Source organism: Odontesthes bonariensis, chromosome 18 (assembly GCF_027942865.1).
Source record: "Odontesthes bonariensis isolate fOdoBon6 chromosome 18, fOdoBon6.hap1, whole genome shotgun sequence".
Classification (NCBI taxonomy): Eukaryota; Metazoa; Chordata; class Actinopteri; order Atheriniformes; family Atherinopsidae; genus Odontesthes; species Odontesthes bonariensis.
This window is the reverse complement of record NC_134523.1, coordinates 35,101,570-35,118,668: the sequence shown is the minus strand read 5'-3', so window position 1 is coordinate 35,118,668 and position 17,099 is coordinate 35,101,570. Positions and strand designations below refer to the sequence as shown.

General features: G+C 41.8%; 1 protein-coding gene and 1 long non-coding RNA gene across 2 annotated transcripts; one reads left to right on the top strand and one right to left on the bottom strand.

Annotated features, from left to right (window-relative positions):
- Positions 1 to 2,967: 2,967 nt before the first annotated feature.
- nr1d2b (nuclear receptor subfamily 1, group D, member 2b) lies at positions 2,968 to 15,644 on the top strand. Its single transcript, XM_075450491.1, has 8 exons — positions 2,968 to 3,437; positions 5,649 to 5,882; positions 10,421 to 10,509; positions 11,079 to 11,223; positions 11,748 to 12,445; positions 12,646 to 12,831; positions 12,942 to 13,152; positions 14,228 to 15,644. Exons 1-8 carry the CDS (start codon positions 3,419 to 3,421, stop codon positions 14,422 to 14,424), a joined length of 1,779 nt encoding a protein of 592 aa, XP_075306606.1. The 5' UTR covers positions 2,968 to 3,418; the 3' UTR covers positions 14,425 to 15,644.
- Positions 7,974 to 8,551, bottom strand: LOC142368343 (uncharacterized). The gene is made up of 3 exons (XR_012767317.1): positions 8,483 to 8,551; positions 8,264 to 8,375; positions 7,974 to 8,162 (listed from the first exon to the last, which is right to left on the bottom strand). It is a non-coding gene; the product is annotated as an uncharacterized LOC142368343 (long non-coding RNA).
- Positions 15,645 to 17,099: the final 1,455 nt, after the last annotated feature.

Below are 17,099 nucleotides of genomic sequence, written 5' to 3'. Positions count from 1 at the left end.
GTGATTACGTGGGTGAATGTGGGACTGATGACTCCTTAAAGGTTTAATTGTAGTAAGTCAGGAAATATTAGCTCCAATTGAGAGTATGTTTGTGAATGCAGACTGTGGCTTCTTTCTTGGGCTGTAGCCGAGTCCTGTTTACTGTTTGGAGGAGGAGTATGAAGCTCTTAAATGTCATATTAACCCAGTAAGAATCGAGAGTATGTGTGGGGGTGACTCGAAAGCCTCTTGACACGACCGCTTAGAACTGCATCCAGTAGACTCCTCTGTATCTTATCTCCTGCCAAATAGTTTTCAGAGATATTTGACATACTGTGAATGAAAACGACTACTTTAACGTTGACAAAATCTATTTTTTGAAAAATTGGCAAGTTTTCTAAAACAGAATAAAAACTTAAATCTACATACTTTTTTTTAATTGGTTTGAAAACTGCATTTAGAAAACGTGAACAAATCTAGAATTTGATGCCAAAAATTAAAAAAGGATGTTACTTCATGACATTTTATAGCACTACTGACCTCCAAATCAGCAAGAACAATCATTTTATTTGTCAATTCAATACCCCCCAAAAATGAACAACTACAACTTGTTACAACTTACAATTAAATTACTTTTTATTATTAATTTATGGTGTAGTTAAAAAGATAAAGGAACTCTGCTTTCAAGAAATATTCTACCAACTTCCAACAGTAACATGTTTTTGAAGTAATGGACGTGTAAAAAGAAATGTGGTGCCTATCCAACACACAGAGAAAATGTTCATTTATGTATTTGGAAAGCCGCTCTATAGTTGAATGTATCAATATTTGATGTTCTGAGATATTTTTCTCCTCCCAAATATCCTTTTTTTTTTTTTTTTTTTTTTTTTGAAGAATAGTTTTCATTCCATTTAATTAAATAAAGGTTTCCAAAATAGACATTATAGTATTTGGTTCATGTCAGGGTAAGATCTCAGAATGGTTTGAGTTGACACACAACAGCATCTTAACTGATGTCTCAACAAACCCCAGCTTCCATCTCATCCAAAAGCACCAACGTATTCAATGTATTTGGTTGGTTATCTTAGCTACTTTTATGACTACAGTTATGGAAAATAGACAAACATTTTGTTCATTTCTAATTGATTTTAAAATATGAGGAACACAGAGTATCTACAGAAAAACATTCAGCACACCTTTGATTAGGAGAGAATATAATTACTACTCTACGATTAAAGTTGTCTTAGCATGGTTCATTTCTTTTTTCCTTTAAACAAAAAAAAAGTATTAAGATTGATTCTTTCTCTGCAAAGTGCCCTGACATTACTTTTATTGTGAATGAGCATTATGATAGTTTTTTACAACCATCATCCAGGTTGCTTCTTAATATAATATTTCCAGTAGGTATGTGTCACTTAATGGAAGGGCGGCAATTGGATCATTCATACTGTAATTATAGATGTAGATATATCTGTACAATAAGAGAACTATTCCCGAAGACTAAAGAAATGACAAGAAAGCTTGTCAAGGAGAGTTCAGGCTGTGTTGAAAAATAAAGGAGCAACTCTCTCGCCCTTCTTGTGGGCGGTACCCTTCCTTCAGGCTCGGGTCCTCTACCAGACTCCTGGGAGCTTGAGGGTTCTTTTCAGTATCTTAGCTGCTTGTAGAACTTTAGTCTTCTGGACAGAGTCCTCTGATGTTGTTCCAGGATCTGCTGTAGCTGCTCTCCCAGTTTGGGGGTCACGGTTCCGATTGCTCCGATCACCACTGGTACCAGCAGTGGTAAGGCAGCAGGCCTTCCCTTCCCACATCTTTTCAGCTTCCGTAACCCTAACCCTGGTATTTTTCCAGCTTCTCATGTTCCTTGTTCTCGATGTTGCTGTCACTTGGAATTGCTACATCTGTCACTACTTCTCCTGCAGTTTGTCGATCACCACAACATCCGAATGGTTAGCCATCACCTGCCTATCTGTCTGGATCAGGGAGTCTCACCGGATCTTAGTTCTGTCATAATCCACTACCTTTGGAGTTGCCAAACATTTGGACTTTGGGACTTCCAATCCTAGCAGAGAATGTGTCCGAATAGTATTAAGTTATAATAGTGGCTCATTTGCAAATGTCATTTGGAAATGGCATCAAAAAGACATAAAAAAAAAGATAAATATATTCAAGATTCAAAGGTTTATTATCATATGTGCAGTTAGAAACGTGTTTCCCTGTACAATGAAATTCTTTACTTTGTTGCCCGCACTGGATGTCCAAATATAATAAAAGATGAGATAAAATAAGCATGCAACAACAATAAATATAGAAATAAAAATATAGAAATCTAGCTTGTGTACATAAATGTGCAGTAGTGCGCTACATTAGCTGTCTTTGTGGAGCAGTAGTCAGCAGTAAGGTGGTTGTGATTGTGCAAAATTGCAAGTACATTCAGGTAGTCACGGTGGGTAAAAGATACAGTTGCAGTAGGTGACCCCAAGGGGGTCCGTTCAGTCTTTGGCAGAATTCAGTGATCTGATGGCAGTGGGAAAGAAAGAGTTTTTAAATCGGGTGGTTTTGCATTTCACACTCCTGAACCTCCGTCCTGAGGGCAGAAGTGAGAACAGTCCGTGCTGGGGGTGTGTGGGGTCTTTGATGATGGAGGCAGCTCGTCTGTGGACTCTCCGTTGGTAGATGCTCTGCAGAGATGGTTGTGGTGTCCTTGTGATCTTAGATGCAGTCTTTACCACTCTCTGCAGGCGTTTGCGGTCTTTCACGGTGGGGCTGCCGTACCATACAGTGATCGAGGTGGTTATATAAATAAAATATAAATATGGATTCAGACTAACTTGGCGTATGCACTACCATTTCGCTGTATCGTGATTCACTTGCCAAGTGTCTAAGTTCACTGGTGAAAGTATGTCAGTGGGTTACATGAACACCAACGCAGGGCTCTGCTGAGGGAGGAGCCGAGGAGCTGGGTCACGTGGTTGCACAACGCTCGCTTGTAACATTCGCTGTAAAACCAGTCCAACTCACCTGGAGTTACGTGTGAGAAGTGTCTGTTCTCCTCGCATTGCCCATAAAAAGAAGGTACTGTATCTGCCTTTGTAATTCGATCAGAGTGAGCGCGAGACAGAACCTTTCTGCAGAAAGAAGCGAAGCGGAGGAAAAAAACTGTCCTTTCAGCGTCGAAGAAGCTGCTCTGTGAAAACTTACCGCATCGGATTTGACGAATGACAGTCTCTCTTTTATCACTGTAAATTTACGCTTTTGACTGGAACGACAGACTGCAGCATTAAGGGTCTTCACTCGGTGTTAGTTTGGTAAATATACGTGTTTTAGCCTCGCAGATAGTTTCTCGAACCTGCATCTTATCAGCGACTTTTCAGTTGCTGAACATCAAAACAGAACAACGGCTTCAGCAGCGAGGTAACAGGAGGAAAACCAACTGGACATGGAGTTAAGCAAATCTGGTGAGTGTGCTTTAAAGTGCATTTAAATGACAAGTAACTGCTGCTTGTTCCAATAGACTTGTTGTCACATACTGCCAAGGGGGTTAAATGAAGTTATCTTATGTTAAAGTAAAACGAATAATACAACAAGGTCGCGTAATTTAATTTCAATAATGTTTACATTCTGACGAAGTCCAAAAGGCAAAGCCTTGTTGTTGTGTGTTAATATTAAACTGGGTTAGGAGTTGCCAGGGGGTGCTGTTGTTCTGACCCACAGTAGCTGGCTGTGGCAGCACTGCAGTCCTCTGCTCACATGGACCACACAGCCTAGCCATGTGCACCTGTGTTTACGCTCGCCTTGCGTCCCCGCTCATTGGCCGAGCAGCGAAGTGACGTAGGCATTACATAATTTGCCCCAGCAGGCTGGTGTAGGGACTCGCGGCGGATACACGTGAGACGTCTCGCGGCAGAGCGCGGTGACCTAGTTTTCACGCGGAGAAACATGCTCGCTCCACGTTGGGGCGCGTTGAAAAAACTCGTCTGAAGTTATGGTGCGTTCATTACTAACGGACTATAGAACACCTTTGCAGTGGTATCTAAGAACATGGGATGAAAAAAATCTAGAAGTGACATTTAATATGAAATTGTGTATTGGGATTTATTTGTCAACATGGCTTATTTTGAGCTTTTAGAATAACAATATCAATTGTGATATTAAGTAGTTTAGAGTTTTATACTTTCTTGCAAAAAACTAAAGTGACCCTGATTAAAAATCTAATTCAATTACCACAGGTTGTATAATTAAAGAAAAACTCTCCTAAAGCATTGAGACAAGTTCAAGTTTTATTAATTTGTGTGGAAATTTGTATTTCGCGTTGGACTTGAATGCAGCACATTTTTTGGAAAAAAATGATGCAGTGCTCTAGTTTCCACAAGACACACAATTAGTCATTGCGAAAATTAGAATTTAGAGTTCATCACTTGAATTTTGTGCTGTGTTGATATGTATTCGGTTATAATAAAAAGGGCAAATGTTAAATTAGGGAGTGAAAGGCTTGTAAATAATATCATAAAAATCCTTTATCACAAAATGCTTTATGCAAGGTGCATTTTTCCTGCACAACAGAGTGACTTTTTACAGTTGGTGTGTAAGCGCCTAATATGTTGGCATGCTTTCTTGTTACATCTGATTTGCTGTGTGATAATGTGGAGATGGATGTTTTTATTGTTGTTTTAAATCATAAAACAATAAAATCCATAAAAGTCAACCCGTTATAGAACATGGTTTGGCGTAAGCTCTGTTTGTGTGCAGCCTGAAAATGTGAGTGGCTACAGGGCATGGGCCAGACTACGGCACACACCCATGTCAAGCTGACATTATGTAATGGCTGTTACTTAACCACTGTGACTGACAAAAAAAGAAATCAGGTCAGCCAATGTTAAAGGGGGAACGCGGGTGGAGCGACACGGCAACTTGTGTGCCTACCTCCCACAGGCAGAGGAGGCTATTGTTGTATCCTGATCTGGCCTCTTTAAGTAAAGCTGGTTAGTTCCACACAGGGCAAGTGTCTTGGTGCTGGTGGCTGAGTTATTTTCACTAAAGGTGAAGTAAACAGCGGGGAGATGGCATCAAGGAGTGAAAGCTACCAGAGCTGATCAGATAATGAGAAGAGAGCCACCCACAGAAAAGGAAGATGAAGGCGTGGAGAAGTCACAGCAGTGGTTACAGAGTTCTCGTGTTGAGGAGGCAATAATTGATACGTGGCTGAAACGGCCAATGCCATATTTAACAGATATCGATTTCTGATAATATATCAACACAGCTGTAGTTTCCTATTCTGACAGGAGAAAAAAAGTAGTTTTTGGGGGATCGATTGCAATCCTGGATCATCCTGGAGCTGAAACCATCTGCAACTATTTTGATACAGTAACTGAGAAATCATTGGTGTTAATTCAGAACCTAAAAGTATTGGTCGTTCCTTGATTTGATGCAAATGCAAACTTAGCAGATGATCAGACCAAGATAAGACATTTAAAGAGCTCAACTTTGAATAGTTTTCAATCAGGCTTTGAAGACGCATGTTTTAGAATCAGAAAAAACTTTGTTTATCCCCAAGGGGCAATTAGGAATGTTTGTTATCAGAATGAGCGTTTCACCAGACAGTTTTTTTTCTAGGCTCAGAGTTCTGTTCAGTGTTGACTTTTTACCCATCCCTCTCCTCTCTGCACTAGCTGGCGGTGTAATAGCCTACATCAGCTCGTCCAGCTCCACCTCCAGCCCGGAGTCCTGCCATAGTGACTCCTCCAATGGCAGCTACCAGTCATCCTCGCCTGTCCAAGGCTCCTCGCCCAGCCATAGCCGGCCGGGCCAGCCGACCAGCCCCGCGCCTGCTGCAGGCAGGCAAAATCTTCCAGGGACTCAGAAAAGCGGGCGCTCCTCATCCTCAGGAAAATGTGGCATCACGAGTAAGTCACACACTCTTTACATGTGTTTTTAAAAGCTGTGGGCTGCGATTTTTGCAGAGCTCTTTGCATTGGTTTAATCCCAGAATAAACGTTTTAGTGCAACACATTTAAAAATTCCCATTCTTCAATACAGCTAGAAGCTGTTCAGTCCTACAGCAACAGAACTCAGTCCTCACCAGTGGTTTTCCTTATGAAAAAATGAACAAAAAACACTTTTTGTAGGATAATTTGTGAAAGGAAAGAACAGGAATGTTTGAATCCAAGTTACTGTTTTTTTTCTTTGTTGAGTGCACAATGAAGGAAATTTACTTAAAGCCCAATTGGATCTCAGCATATTCATGTAAGTCTCTCAGCTCAGAGGTTTTTCCACATTGCAAATAATTATCCTTCTATTCCTTTATCCTTTAAACTGATTAGATTTACTGTTCCAAAGACAGAACCCACAATGAGTGTTTTGTCTCACATTTCATGTTCGTGTGGCTAGATCTGATCGACCTCTGGGAAATCAGTATTTTTCTATATTTGCTGTCTCGTTTCTCATAAGTGTTACCTTTTATTGATGAATACTCATACGATTTTTTTTCACGAGACACTCATCCAATCCAATCTATCAGCTCTGCTTGAAGTTTCATTAGTCTTGGATCTTTTCATCCAAACTGTGGTAATTCTACTTTACCAGTGAAGTTGCTTTGGGTCACAGTGTCTCATCAGACTGCATCCTATTGAAAAGCATTAAAGTGTACAGACATGAGGACCACATTAGATTATTCTAGATAACAGAGATGTTCCTGATAAGTGTCTCCGCAAGGGGAGGTGACCGACTTAAACGCCTCCTCCAGCGCGAGACGTTTTGGATAGATAAACTTAATGCCACCACGTTCCCTGGACTTAATGATGAGATTGACTTCTCCCCATTCCTGTAGCCCATTTTTAATACTGTCTTTGGTCCTGCATAGGGGTATTTCATACTGATGTGTTGTATTTTTCATTTTTATTTGACCAGCCTTGAACCTGTGCCGCCTTTACTTGTTGATAACAGCTCTGTATTGTTTTAATGCTGGTCTATGCTCTGATAGATGTTTTTTGCTTAGTCCACCAGTGAGCCAATCCCATTGGAAAAAATTCTTGGTGTGTCCATTTGCAAGACCATTTAGCAATGTTTGTTTTATTTTGTGTTTTATTTTTATTTATTTTTTTGCTCGCTTTATGGTCTTTACAATATTGTTTTGTTTGTGTGTCACTTGGGGCCCGTTGCACAAAAGTAGGATAAGGGATTAAGCCGGGATATGTTGGCTATCCTGGATCAACTTATCCGTGATCCAGTTGCACAAAAGTGGGATAGAGGGAAGTGGGATATGTTCAGATGTAAGTTACCATGGAGATTTATTCTGTGAAGCTAGCCTGCTCCAGACCAGGCTAAGTTCCAGGATCTATTTAATCTCATTCCTTATCTCAGTTAGCGGTCGCCACAAATGGAAACCAATATTTATTCCACTGCCTAGAACATTATTAAAATATTTAACTATACCCACTATCATTATTGAAACATTTGTGATCATTAATTACAATAATTTTAGATAACTGATGATTTTAGATGAACCACTAGATAATTTAGTTTCCCACAGACTACACATAAAGTACATCACCATATAAATATAAATACACATTAGAGTGTACCATGATGTTCCTTTATTGAACAAGGATGAATCAAAGCAAGTAAACCATCAGCTCCTTTCAAAACTGAAGTCACACAGTGCTCTACAAGACAAAAAGCACAGAATCAAAGCATGCAGTTTGAGACAAACTGTAAAAATGGGCTATACAAATAAAATTGCCTTGCCTATACAGCACAAAAACCTAACAAAAATTCCTCTGCCATTGCAGGCCCAACTTAAATAAACATGCAATATTAATTAAAATAATTTAACACATATTGGTCTCTGACCAGCCGACCACAGTCGTCATGCGGGAAGATGGCAGGACTGTCCCAGTCTATGAGAGCTGGCACTCTGGGGGCCCTCTCCTTTCTCAGGCAGGCCACATTGTGGAGGACAGCACAGGCCACAGTGATATCACCTGCCCCGTCTGGGCTGACTCTCAGGTGGTTCAGACACTGAAAACGTGCCTTCAGTAGGCCAAATGTCATTTCGATCCGGGCCCTTGTTCTGGCATGGGCATGGTTGTATGCCAGTTGTGCCTCCAGAGGGTCTGCAAATGGAGTGAGCAGAAAAGGCTGGCAGGCATACCCTCTGTCACCCAGCAATACACCCAGGAATTCACCTGTGAATACAAAATGTTACCATCACAACCTCATAAGTAGTGACATTCTTAACACAGCCATGATGTTAAAAGTGGTTATCAATAGAGTTTCTGTGGCTCACCTTGTGATAGGCGCCGATAGATCTCTGAGTTCCGAAACACTCGGGAGTCGTGGACCGAGCCGGGCCACTTTGCCACAACATTACTGATCAAATAGTCAGCATTGCAGACCATCTGAAATGATAAGATGTTAAACCAATTAATGCACAGTACAGGCAATCTGTGGGCAGGCACATTCTTAATAAAAAGTACACTTGTTAAGTATTTGTCAGGGGACTTACCATTCTGCAGGATGTTCTTATATTTCACTTTGACTTGCTGCCATGTCCGTTTTGGCCCAGTCATGTTAAAGATACACACACAAAAACACACACACAATGAAACAGTGGAGGAGCATGGAGTTACATTTAGATAATTTCACTCACATGCAGTCAATTTCAACTTATTCATAATCAAAGTAGGCTACAAATATCTTTTCAAATATCGTCACCTTCCTAAAATAATCGCATAAGTCATTTTTTCAGGTTTTTCAGGAAACACAAAAAACTCCCCCCAAAAGTTAAATTATAGCATAAAATAATAATTTCAGTCAGTAAGTATGTATCAAAGGATGCTTGACATAAGAACACTTATTGTTTTTCATAAAAACTAAGATTAAATAAATGACTTAGGCATTTTTTGGACCACACCTTTGATGCCAAAAAATGACTTGGGCGATTATTTTAGGAAGGTGTCGATATGTTAATTAACATTGCCTAATTGTGATAGTTTCAGTGGAGTGGTGAGTGTGTATTTGTGCACTACTTACGCCAGTGTTTCCCAACCTTTTTTGGCCTGAGTACCCCCTGAGCCTTCTTGTCACACCACGAGTACCCCCTCACACATACAACGCGTGTGATGATTCTCCAAAAGTAGAGCAACACAGTGGTTATTACATGAAAATCATTTAATTTAATATCCTTAACTTGAACATAAAATTCTCAGGCTTTCCCTCTCTTTTTTATAACCTCAGTTGAATTCAACATAAGAATAAAAAACATTTTCTTGAATATAAATAATTAACCAAAATAGTATAAATACTAAATCAAAATAATCTTCCTTTGTTATCTAACTGAAACAAGTAACATTTCTCTTTTTTTTAAGAATACATGAACATAACTCATTTCTCTCTCTTTTTAAGAATACATTAACAGGCCTAACTCATGTAACAATCATCACAAAACTGGAGTCTCCTTCATAAACAGTCCTCCATAAAAGTGTGACGCCTGCAGTACCTCCGTGTACCACTAGGGGTACGCGTACCCCCGGTTGGGAAACACTGACTTACGCATTCAGGCGGTCAGCAATGGTTTGCCACGCTTGCTCCCTTTGTTTTTTGACTGTGGCAGTATTTCCTTTTCGTTTTATTTTCTCCTTCACCTCTTCATAGGTTTCCATTAATAATTCTTGCTCCGCTGGGGAGAAATACGCCGCCCTTGTTGCCATGGTAAATCAGTGAATCTATGATCGATCGTGGGGTCTATTTAAGCAAGCCGTGTGCAGCACTTATCCGGGATCGGTTTCACCTGGCTTGATGAATCCGTGTCTGAATCTGGCTAAGTAATTCATCCTGGATGTCTAAATCCTACTTTTGTGCAACGGGCCCCAGGTTTGGTGTTTGCAAAACAAAAGGCTGTTTGGTATTCCCTCATTACTCTCCCCTTCCCTATTGGTCAGCCAATCTATGTCCTGGTCACATGACCTTATGTGATTTCCTTTTAAAACACACCTGTGATGTTTTTCACCTTTACACCTTGAAAAAGACTCCTGTGAGTCGAAACGCGTCGGTGCGTGTGAAAAAATAAAACAAAGGACTTAACAGCAGAGTTGCCTCGGGACCTTCCTTCTTTTTGATGTCAAAGAGTTTATAGTTGAAAAACCAAAATGTGCTGAAATCAACCTATAAAACGTCTCACTCATTAATTGGAGAACGGAACATTCTTGTTCTTGCTGTGGAATCTGGGTCACGCCCTCTTCATTACATTTGGAGACACAAAGCAGAGGTCCTGGGTAGAAGGAGGAAACTGGTCTACGACGGTCTTCTGCTTAACCCTGTTGGATGGTTGGATTTGATGTAGAATGAAAGCATTCCATATTTGAAGTGTTAAACATGCAGAAAATCACTGGTGTGCACGTTTTTTTTCAGATGAACTGTAAGAATGTGTTCTTGTATACATCAGAGATCAATGGCCTGGTGCTGCTGTGTAAGGTGTGCGGGGACGTGGCCTCCGGTTTCCACTACGGAGTCCATGCCTGCGAAGGCTGCAAGGTGAGGGCAACTCTTTTAAACACACACACACTCCTAGGACACTCACACACACTCCTAGGACACTCAAGGAGTGTGATTCTGGGTGTAGCAGTCAGCACGGGCTGTTCTTGAAGTGGGTCAGTGCAGGCACAGCCATCTGTGTAGCTACAAACAGAATCTCAGTGAAACTAGTTTACTCTTCATGTGGTCGAGTGGCCTAGTTAACTGGGCAGCAGTGCATGCTCACACACGCACACACGGGCCAAGTTTTGAAAAAATACAGGCAATTTCTTTAAATTTCTTTTAAATAAAGCCCACCCTGCAAAAAGAATGTTTATAGTTTAAGGAAACTACATTTTCCTCTCATGAAAATAGTACAAGTGGATTATTTTCTGATTCTATTTTTGTTGTGAGTGTGAGTGATCTGCCTCCTGTGGAATCCTGTAGTATCCTGTAATGGTGAAAAAGCTCCTTCTGAGAAGCATAAGTTCATGTTTCATTAGACATGAAGATCCCATACTTCCCCTTAAAGGAGTCCAGACTCTCATTATCGTCTTCACACTGGGCTGTTGGTCTCTGTGCCTCCTCAGGGCTTTTTCAGGAGGAGCATCCAGCAGAACATCCAGTACAAGAAGTGCCTTAAGAACGAGAGCTGCCCCATCATGAGAATCAACAGGAACCGCTGCCAGCAGTGCCGCTTCAAGAAATGTCTGATGGTTGGGATGTCCAGAGACTGTGAGTGAAAGATATAAAACAGCTCTGTGATGGAAAATCAGAACCAGGGGCGTCCCTGAATATCTTCAAGAAACTCTAAAAGACCCAGCTCTTCAGAGAGCATCTTCTATCCTAGCACTGACCCTGTACTTCCCTCTATGCCTGCACTCCATCTCTACACTGTCACCTCTGACAGAGTCTGACTTGTGGTTTCCTTCTATGTAGCTTATCGTTAGCTTTGATATTAGCTGTAATGTTCTATATTTTTTTCAATTGTAAGTCGCTTTGGATAAAAGCGTCTGCTAAATGCATAAACATTAACATAAAACAGATGGTGAAGAAAGTTTATGAAAAAGTCTTATCAATAACACACATTTTTAATACTAGTTAATCCAGCTCATCATTAGAGGATTTTAACTAGAGAGCAGTTAACAGAGGTTGAGATGGTAATTGTTCGACTACACGATTAAACCTGTCCTTTCTTTGAAACATCCAACTAAAAACTGTGAAGGAATGAAATTGAATACTCTCTTCTTTCTGTTCAGCTGTGCGCTTTGGTCGAATCCCGAAGCGGGAGAAGCAGCGCATGCTGCTGGAGATGCAGAGTGCCATGAACAACATGATGAACAACAACCAGCTGCAAAGCCAGCTGCACGGCAGCCACACGCTGCCCACCGCCAAAGCGCTGCCAGCCAGCGCCACTGAACCTACCTCTGAGGACGCCGGCTCCACTCCCGCCCACTGCTCTTCACCACACTCCAGCCAATCAGAGTCCAGCTCTGGTCCCAAGCCCGCTGTGTCCATGGACACCAGGTCCAGCTCATCCTCGGACGGCAGCGAGGAGGAAGTGATTGGCTCGGTGACCAGGGCCCATCAGGAGACTTTCATGTACAACCAAGAGCAGGGCAGCCTTGCCGCTGAGGCACCCCAGCTGTGCAACGCCCCCCCGAACAATGGCTTCAGGAAAGCCAACAATAACCTCCGCATGGAGGAGGGGCAGAATGCCTGGAACCACCACAACAACCTGGTCACTGTGGTAGGAAACAACTCGCCTTCGAACGTAGGTCCTCAGGGGAAGGAAGAGAACACCCCCAACGAGTGCCCATTCAGACTGTCCAGGGGCGCCACTGCCAGCCACTCTCCAGCCTACATACATGGAGCTGTGAGAGCTCCGCCCACAGAGGGCTGCGCCTACAGAGCCTACAGCCAGCCTCTGTGGAGAGGAGGCAACAGGATGCATCTGGTAAGATGACACACTGCAAGAGAGAATATCTGTGCAGCACAGAGTTAGTTCAGTATTTTCCAGAAAAGGAAAAATCATTCCATCAGGGTTTTTTCATTCCTTCATTTTGGACAGTTCAGCATCTCAGAGTTTACTGATAAAAGCAGGCAGAGACTCAGCGGTCAGACTGATGGGAACTCTGATTGAATGTCTGTCCCCAGGTTTGCCCCATGAACACATCTGCTCACGTGGACCCCCAGAAGTCTGGCCATGAGGTATGGGAAGAGTTCTCCCAAAGTTTCACCCCCGCTGTCAGGGAGGTGGTGGAGTTTGCCAAGAAAATCCCAGGTTTCAGAGACCTGTCACAGCACGACCAGGTCAGCCTGCTGAAGGCCGGCACCTTTGAGGTACATAGTGTGTTTATTTCTGTTTAATGAACATTTTTTCCAGGATACAGCAGATGATGGGGAGTTTTAGTGAGATACTCAGTGTACTCAGGTGTTGTCATGTCCTGCAGGTATTGGTGGTCCGCTTTGCCTCACTGTTTGACGTGAAGGAGCGCACCGTCACCTTTCTGGGTGGGAAGAAGTACAGTGTGGATGCACTGAGGGCCATGGGGTCCGGGGACCTCCTCAACTCCATGTTTGATTTCAGCGAGAAGCTCATGAACTTGGGCCTCAGTGAGGAGGAGATGAGCCTCTTCACTGCTGTGGTCTTAGTCTCTGCCGGTGGGTTCATGATGCTTGTCAGCGGTCTTACACGGGGTTTAACAGAATGATGGTGAACGCATCATCACTTGCTGCCACTGACTTCCAATAAGAGAGGAAGATGTTTAAGGAAAGGCTGATCTCAATGATCAATGATTCCTTCATACTTTTATGTATCGGCTCACAATTATCACAACAACTCACTTCCTGTTCAGGGCTCTCGTGTAATATTGGCTATTTCTTCCAAGCGTTTTTTAAAATTATTCACTACAGAGACAAATCTGAAACAAAAAGCTGCTAAAAAGATATATGAATCAGATATGCTGTATATCTGTTAACAGGTGTGAAGTGAATAATCTAGGCCGCGTAGTGAAAGGATGGTGGTGTAGGCCATGTTGCTTGTTCTCGTAATTCAGTAGAAGTAGCAGTTCTAGTTGGCAATCAACCTTAAAAACAGGAACAACAACAGAACAAACCAAAAAACAACTGTGGTGGACATCCACAAGAGGAAATTGAGTCAGCTCTTCATCAGGAATTACTTCATCTCTGGGGAAACCTGCAATTTTTACATTGATGCCAGTCAGTGAGTTTAAGGTTTGCTGTCTGTCGCGTCACATCATTCTGGTCTTTGCCAGGCTGGATGAGATTCACAAAGGCAATTCCATTCCCCTGAACATGCATCACATCTTTCTCACAAAAGGCAAAAATAACCTCGAGTTCTTTTCTTTCCTTGAATCATTTTTTTATACACCCTTTCTTCTTCAAATCTTCCAAAATGTGAATAAAAAGAAAAGCGATAAAAGCTGGCTACATACAGGAATTTTAAAAAACGCTACCCATTCATATTAGACGAGTAGTTTCTGTAAATTCAAAACATCGACAACACAACTGTAAGGACAAATGATATTCAAATCAGATATTTACAATAAATTCAGTTTAACCATGGCGTGCCAGTTTGGATGGGGACAGGTCGTGTAGATGCAGATTCCAGTGACTGGTTGGACCTGTAGGAACTGCTGAATTCATGTTCTTTTTCAATCCAAACTGTATTTAGCCATCAGCCTAACCACTGCTTCCCCTTCCCTCTCCCTCCCAGATCGCTCCGGCATCGAGAACGTGAACTCTGTGGAGGCCCTGCAGGAGACGCTAATCCGCGCCCTGCGAAGCCTCATCACAAGGAAGCACCCCAACGAGTCGGCCATCTTCACCAAGCTGCTGCTGAAGCTGCCCGACCTGCGCTCGCTCAACAACATGCACTCCGAGCAGCTGCTGGCCTTCAAGGTCCATTTCTAAAGTTTCCTCGAGTACCTGACCTCCCCAACCTTAAAACACGGAGGCCATACGAATACGGAGCTCCGTTTCACCTCCCGCTCATTCCCCTGTGCACCTCACCTCTCAGCGAGGGGCTTTGAGAACAGCACGGCAGGCCGTTAAACCTTCTTTTACTGTACTGTTGGGCGTAACAGCCAGTGTGATGGTAGTGCTTACATACAGACACACTGATCTGATTGATGTGGATGTTTCTGGTGTTTGTATGTAACCCCTGTACAAATGTTAGAAGCACTTTTCTGTGTAGTGTAGACTGAGATTTTTGCATTCACAGTGCAATATATGACTGATTTGTTTGATTTGATCAGAGTAGCAACGAGTCAAAAAAATAGTTTTATGTTTTTTCTTTCCCCTGTGGCTTAATCAATCTGAATGAATATAGAAAATGAATGGCTGAACCTTAAACAGCAGTGGGGGGGGGGCATGGGGAATAAAGCTGCTAAGAGTCTCAGCTTTCCAGTGGGGCCATTCAAGAAAGTAGAATGTAATGTTTAAGTTCAGTGATTTTGAAAGCAGAGGTCTCAATTCACAAGTACTGTGCATTTGCATACGAGCTGTTTTTTCTTTTTTTTGTCTGTAAATTATTTGGGCATTGTGACAAATGAAATGTATCGTTAGATTTCCTCTCGTGGATCAGTGGAGATGGACACCAAAACCCTGACATTCTGGACTTGAACTGATTTGAGAGTCCGGTTTCCCATCCCCTCATGTTGAGGTCTTGGAGTCTCTTTTTTCTTTTTTCGGGTTTTGGGACAGCAGGCACAGGACACGTTTCTCTGTCACCAGCAGCCCCCTCCTGCTTGAACAATCTGCATTTCTGTTTCAGAGTCCTGTACATACTTCAGCTGGGTGTAGTTAGTGATTAGTAGGACTATTCCACTTAAGATATGATTGTACTGTCTGTTAAGTGATTGTAATTTAAGAAAATATGTTGAGTTAACAGCTGAGTCACTGGTGTTAAAATATTTTTGTTATTGTTCCATGAGTTCAGAATGTTTGGTCTTTGATATCCAGAGCTTCTGTCTTTGTGTTAACAGTGATAACATGTGGGTCTGTTTTCCTCTGTGAAACAACGGCAGTATACATAGATCTCTATATAAGTATGTAATAATATATATATCTATATATATACTATTAAACATAACTGTATAGATGGATGTCTATAAATACATTTTCTAAATGCAGTGAAGTGGTTCTTTCTTGTGTCCCGTCAGTAAATCATGTGATTGCTTTTTGTTAGAACATTTTTTCTTCAGCCCTGCTGCAGTGTGATAATTCTCGGGGCTCCATTTTTTTTTTTTAAACTGCCAATTAATAGAATTAATGTCAAAGTAATGGCAAGAATGGGAGTGCATGGCCTCACATTTGACTCCAGAACACTCGGGCATATAGAGGAGTTGAGTGCATGGTCGATTCCGAAGCTCAACTCATCAGCCCTTCACCATCGCCATGTTTGACAGTTGCTATGAGGCGGTCGTGCAGAGGCCTGCGCAGTCTGACATTTAGCTCGGAGGTTTTTTTGTTGTTCCTCTGAACATTGCACAATCTGACCTTGGGATGAACTTGCTGGAATGTCCAAAATCTTTTCCATTTTTGAACTATAGAATGGACTCCAGATTGTTTGGAATCCCAGATCGATGGCCAGCAACAATGGCCTCTTTATGCCAACATTGTGTTAACACACACCTGGATGCTCCAGACCAAACTATAAAAACTACAGCTTTTACAGAAGTGTTCACATTTGCTTTTGATCAGTTATTCAGTACATTTGATGCTTGCGCTCTTAATTCCTATGGAAGCAATAGGGGTGAATGAACTTTTCACACACTGCTACTGCATTTTGGAATAGTTTTGCAAAATAGATAATGGCTCAATGAGTTCTTCTAAAGTTGTATTTTACTTCAGTTCAACTCCGTTTTATCTATATAGCGCCAAATCCCAGCAAATGTCATCTCAGGGCACTTCAAAGATACAATCCAATTATTTACTTCATTCTAAGACCCGATACAAACCAGGTGATTTTCTTTTTCTTATGTCATAATATGTCAAATTTTAGAATTGACCGAGGAGGGTTCACTTTTTTTTTTTCTTACTGTGACTGTATTTGCAGATGAGGTTTTCAACTGAGTTTTATGTGAGAGAAAATAATCAGGACTACAAGTAAAATCACACCGATTCCATGGTATGATTTTAATGGAAACAAAGTATATTTTTTCTGAAGATGGATGTGCATATCTAAAGCTGGAAGGAGTGACGGTGGTAATGTCACCATCCACCAGCAGATGGCAGCATCAAAGCTTCCCCTCAGTTGTTCATGTATTGCCACTCCCTGTAGCCTGGAGCTCCACCTGCAGCCTGGAGCTCCACCTGCAGCCTGGAGCTCCACCTGCAGCCTGGAGCTCCACCTGCAGCCTGGAGCTTCACCTGCAGCTTCCTCATATTCACTGTGTGGACTGAACCGGAAAGAGCGTCAATTCAGAGGTTTTATAAGTGTAGTGTAGAAATGTTGAAGTGATGCATGCTAACATTTCAAGCAATTTCATTTCAATTTTGCTCTTAAACCTTTACCATCAAGATCTATCTCATTCATACTAAATTATTAAGTCAAACAGGATAATCGAAGATAATTATGATGCTGT

What these genes read in the sequence shown, in the direction of transcription:
- nr1d2b (XM_075450491.1), top strand. An exon ending in GGTTGGGATGTCCAGAGACT is followed by an intron (nt 11,224 to 11,747) that starts GTGAGTGAAAGA and finishes CTTTCTGTTCAG; the next exon opens with CTGTGCGCTTTGGTCGAATC. An exon ending in TGTGGTCTTAGTCTCTGCCG is followed by an intron (nt 13,153 to 14,227) that starts GTGGGTTCATGA and finishes TCTCCCTCCCAG; the next exon opens with ATCGCTCCGGCATCGAGAAC.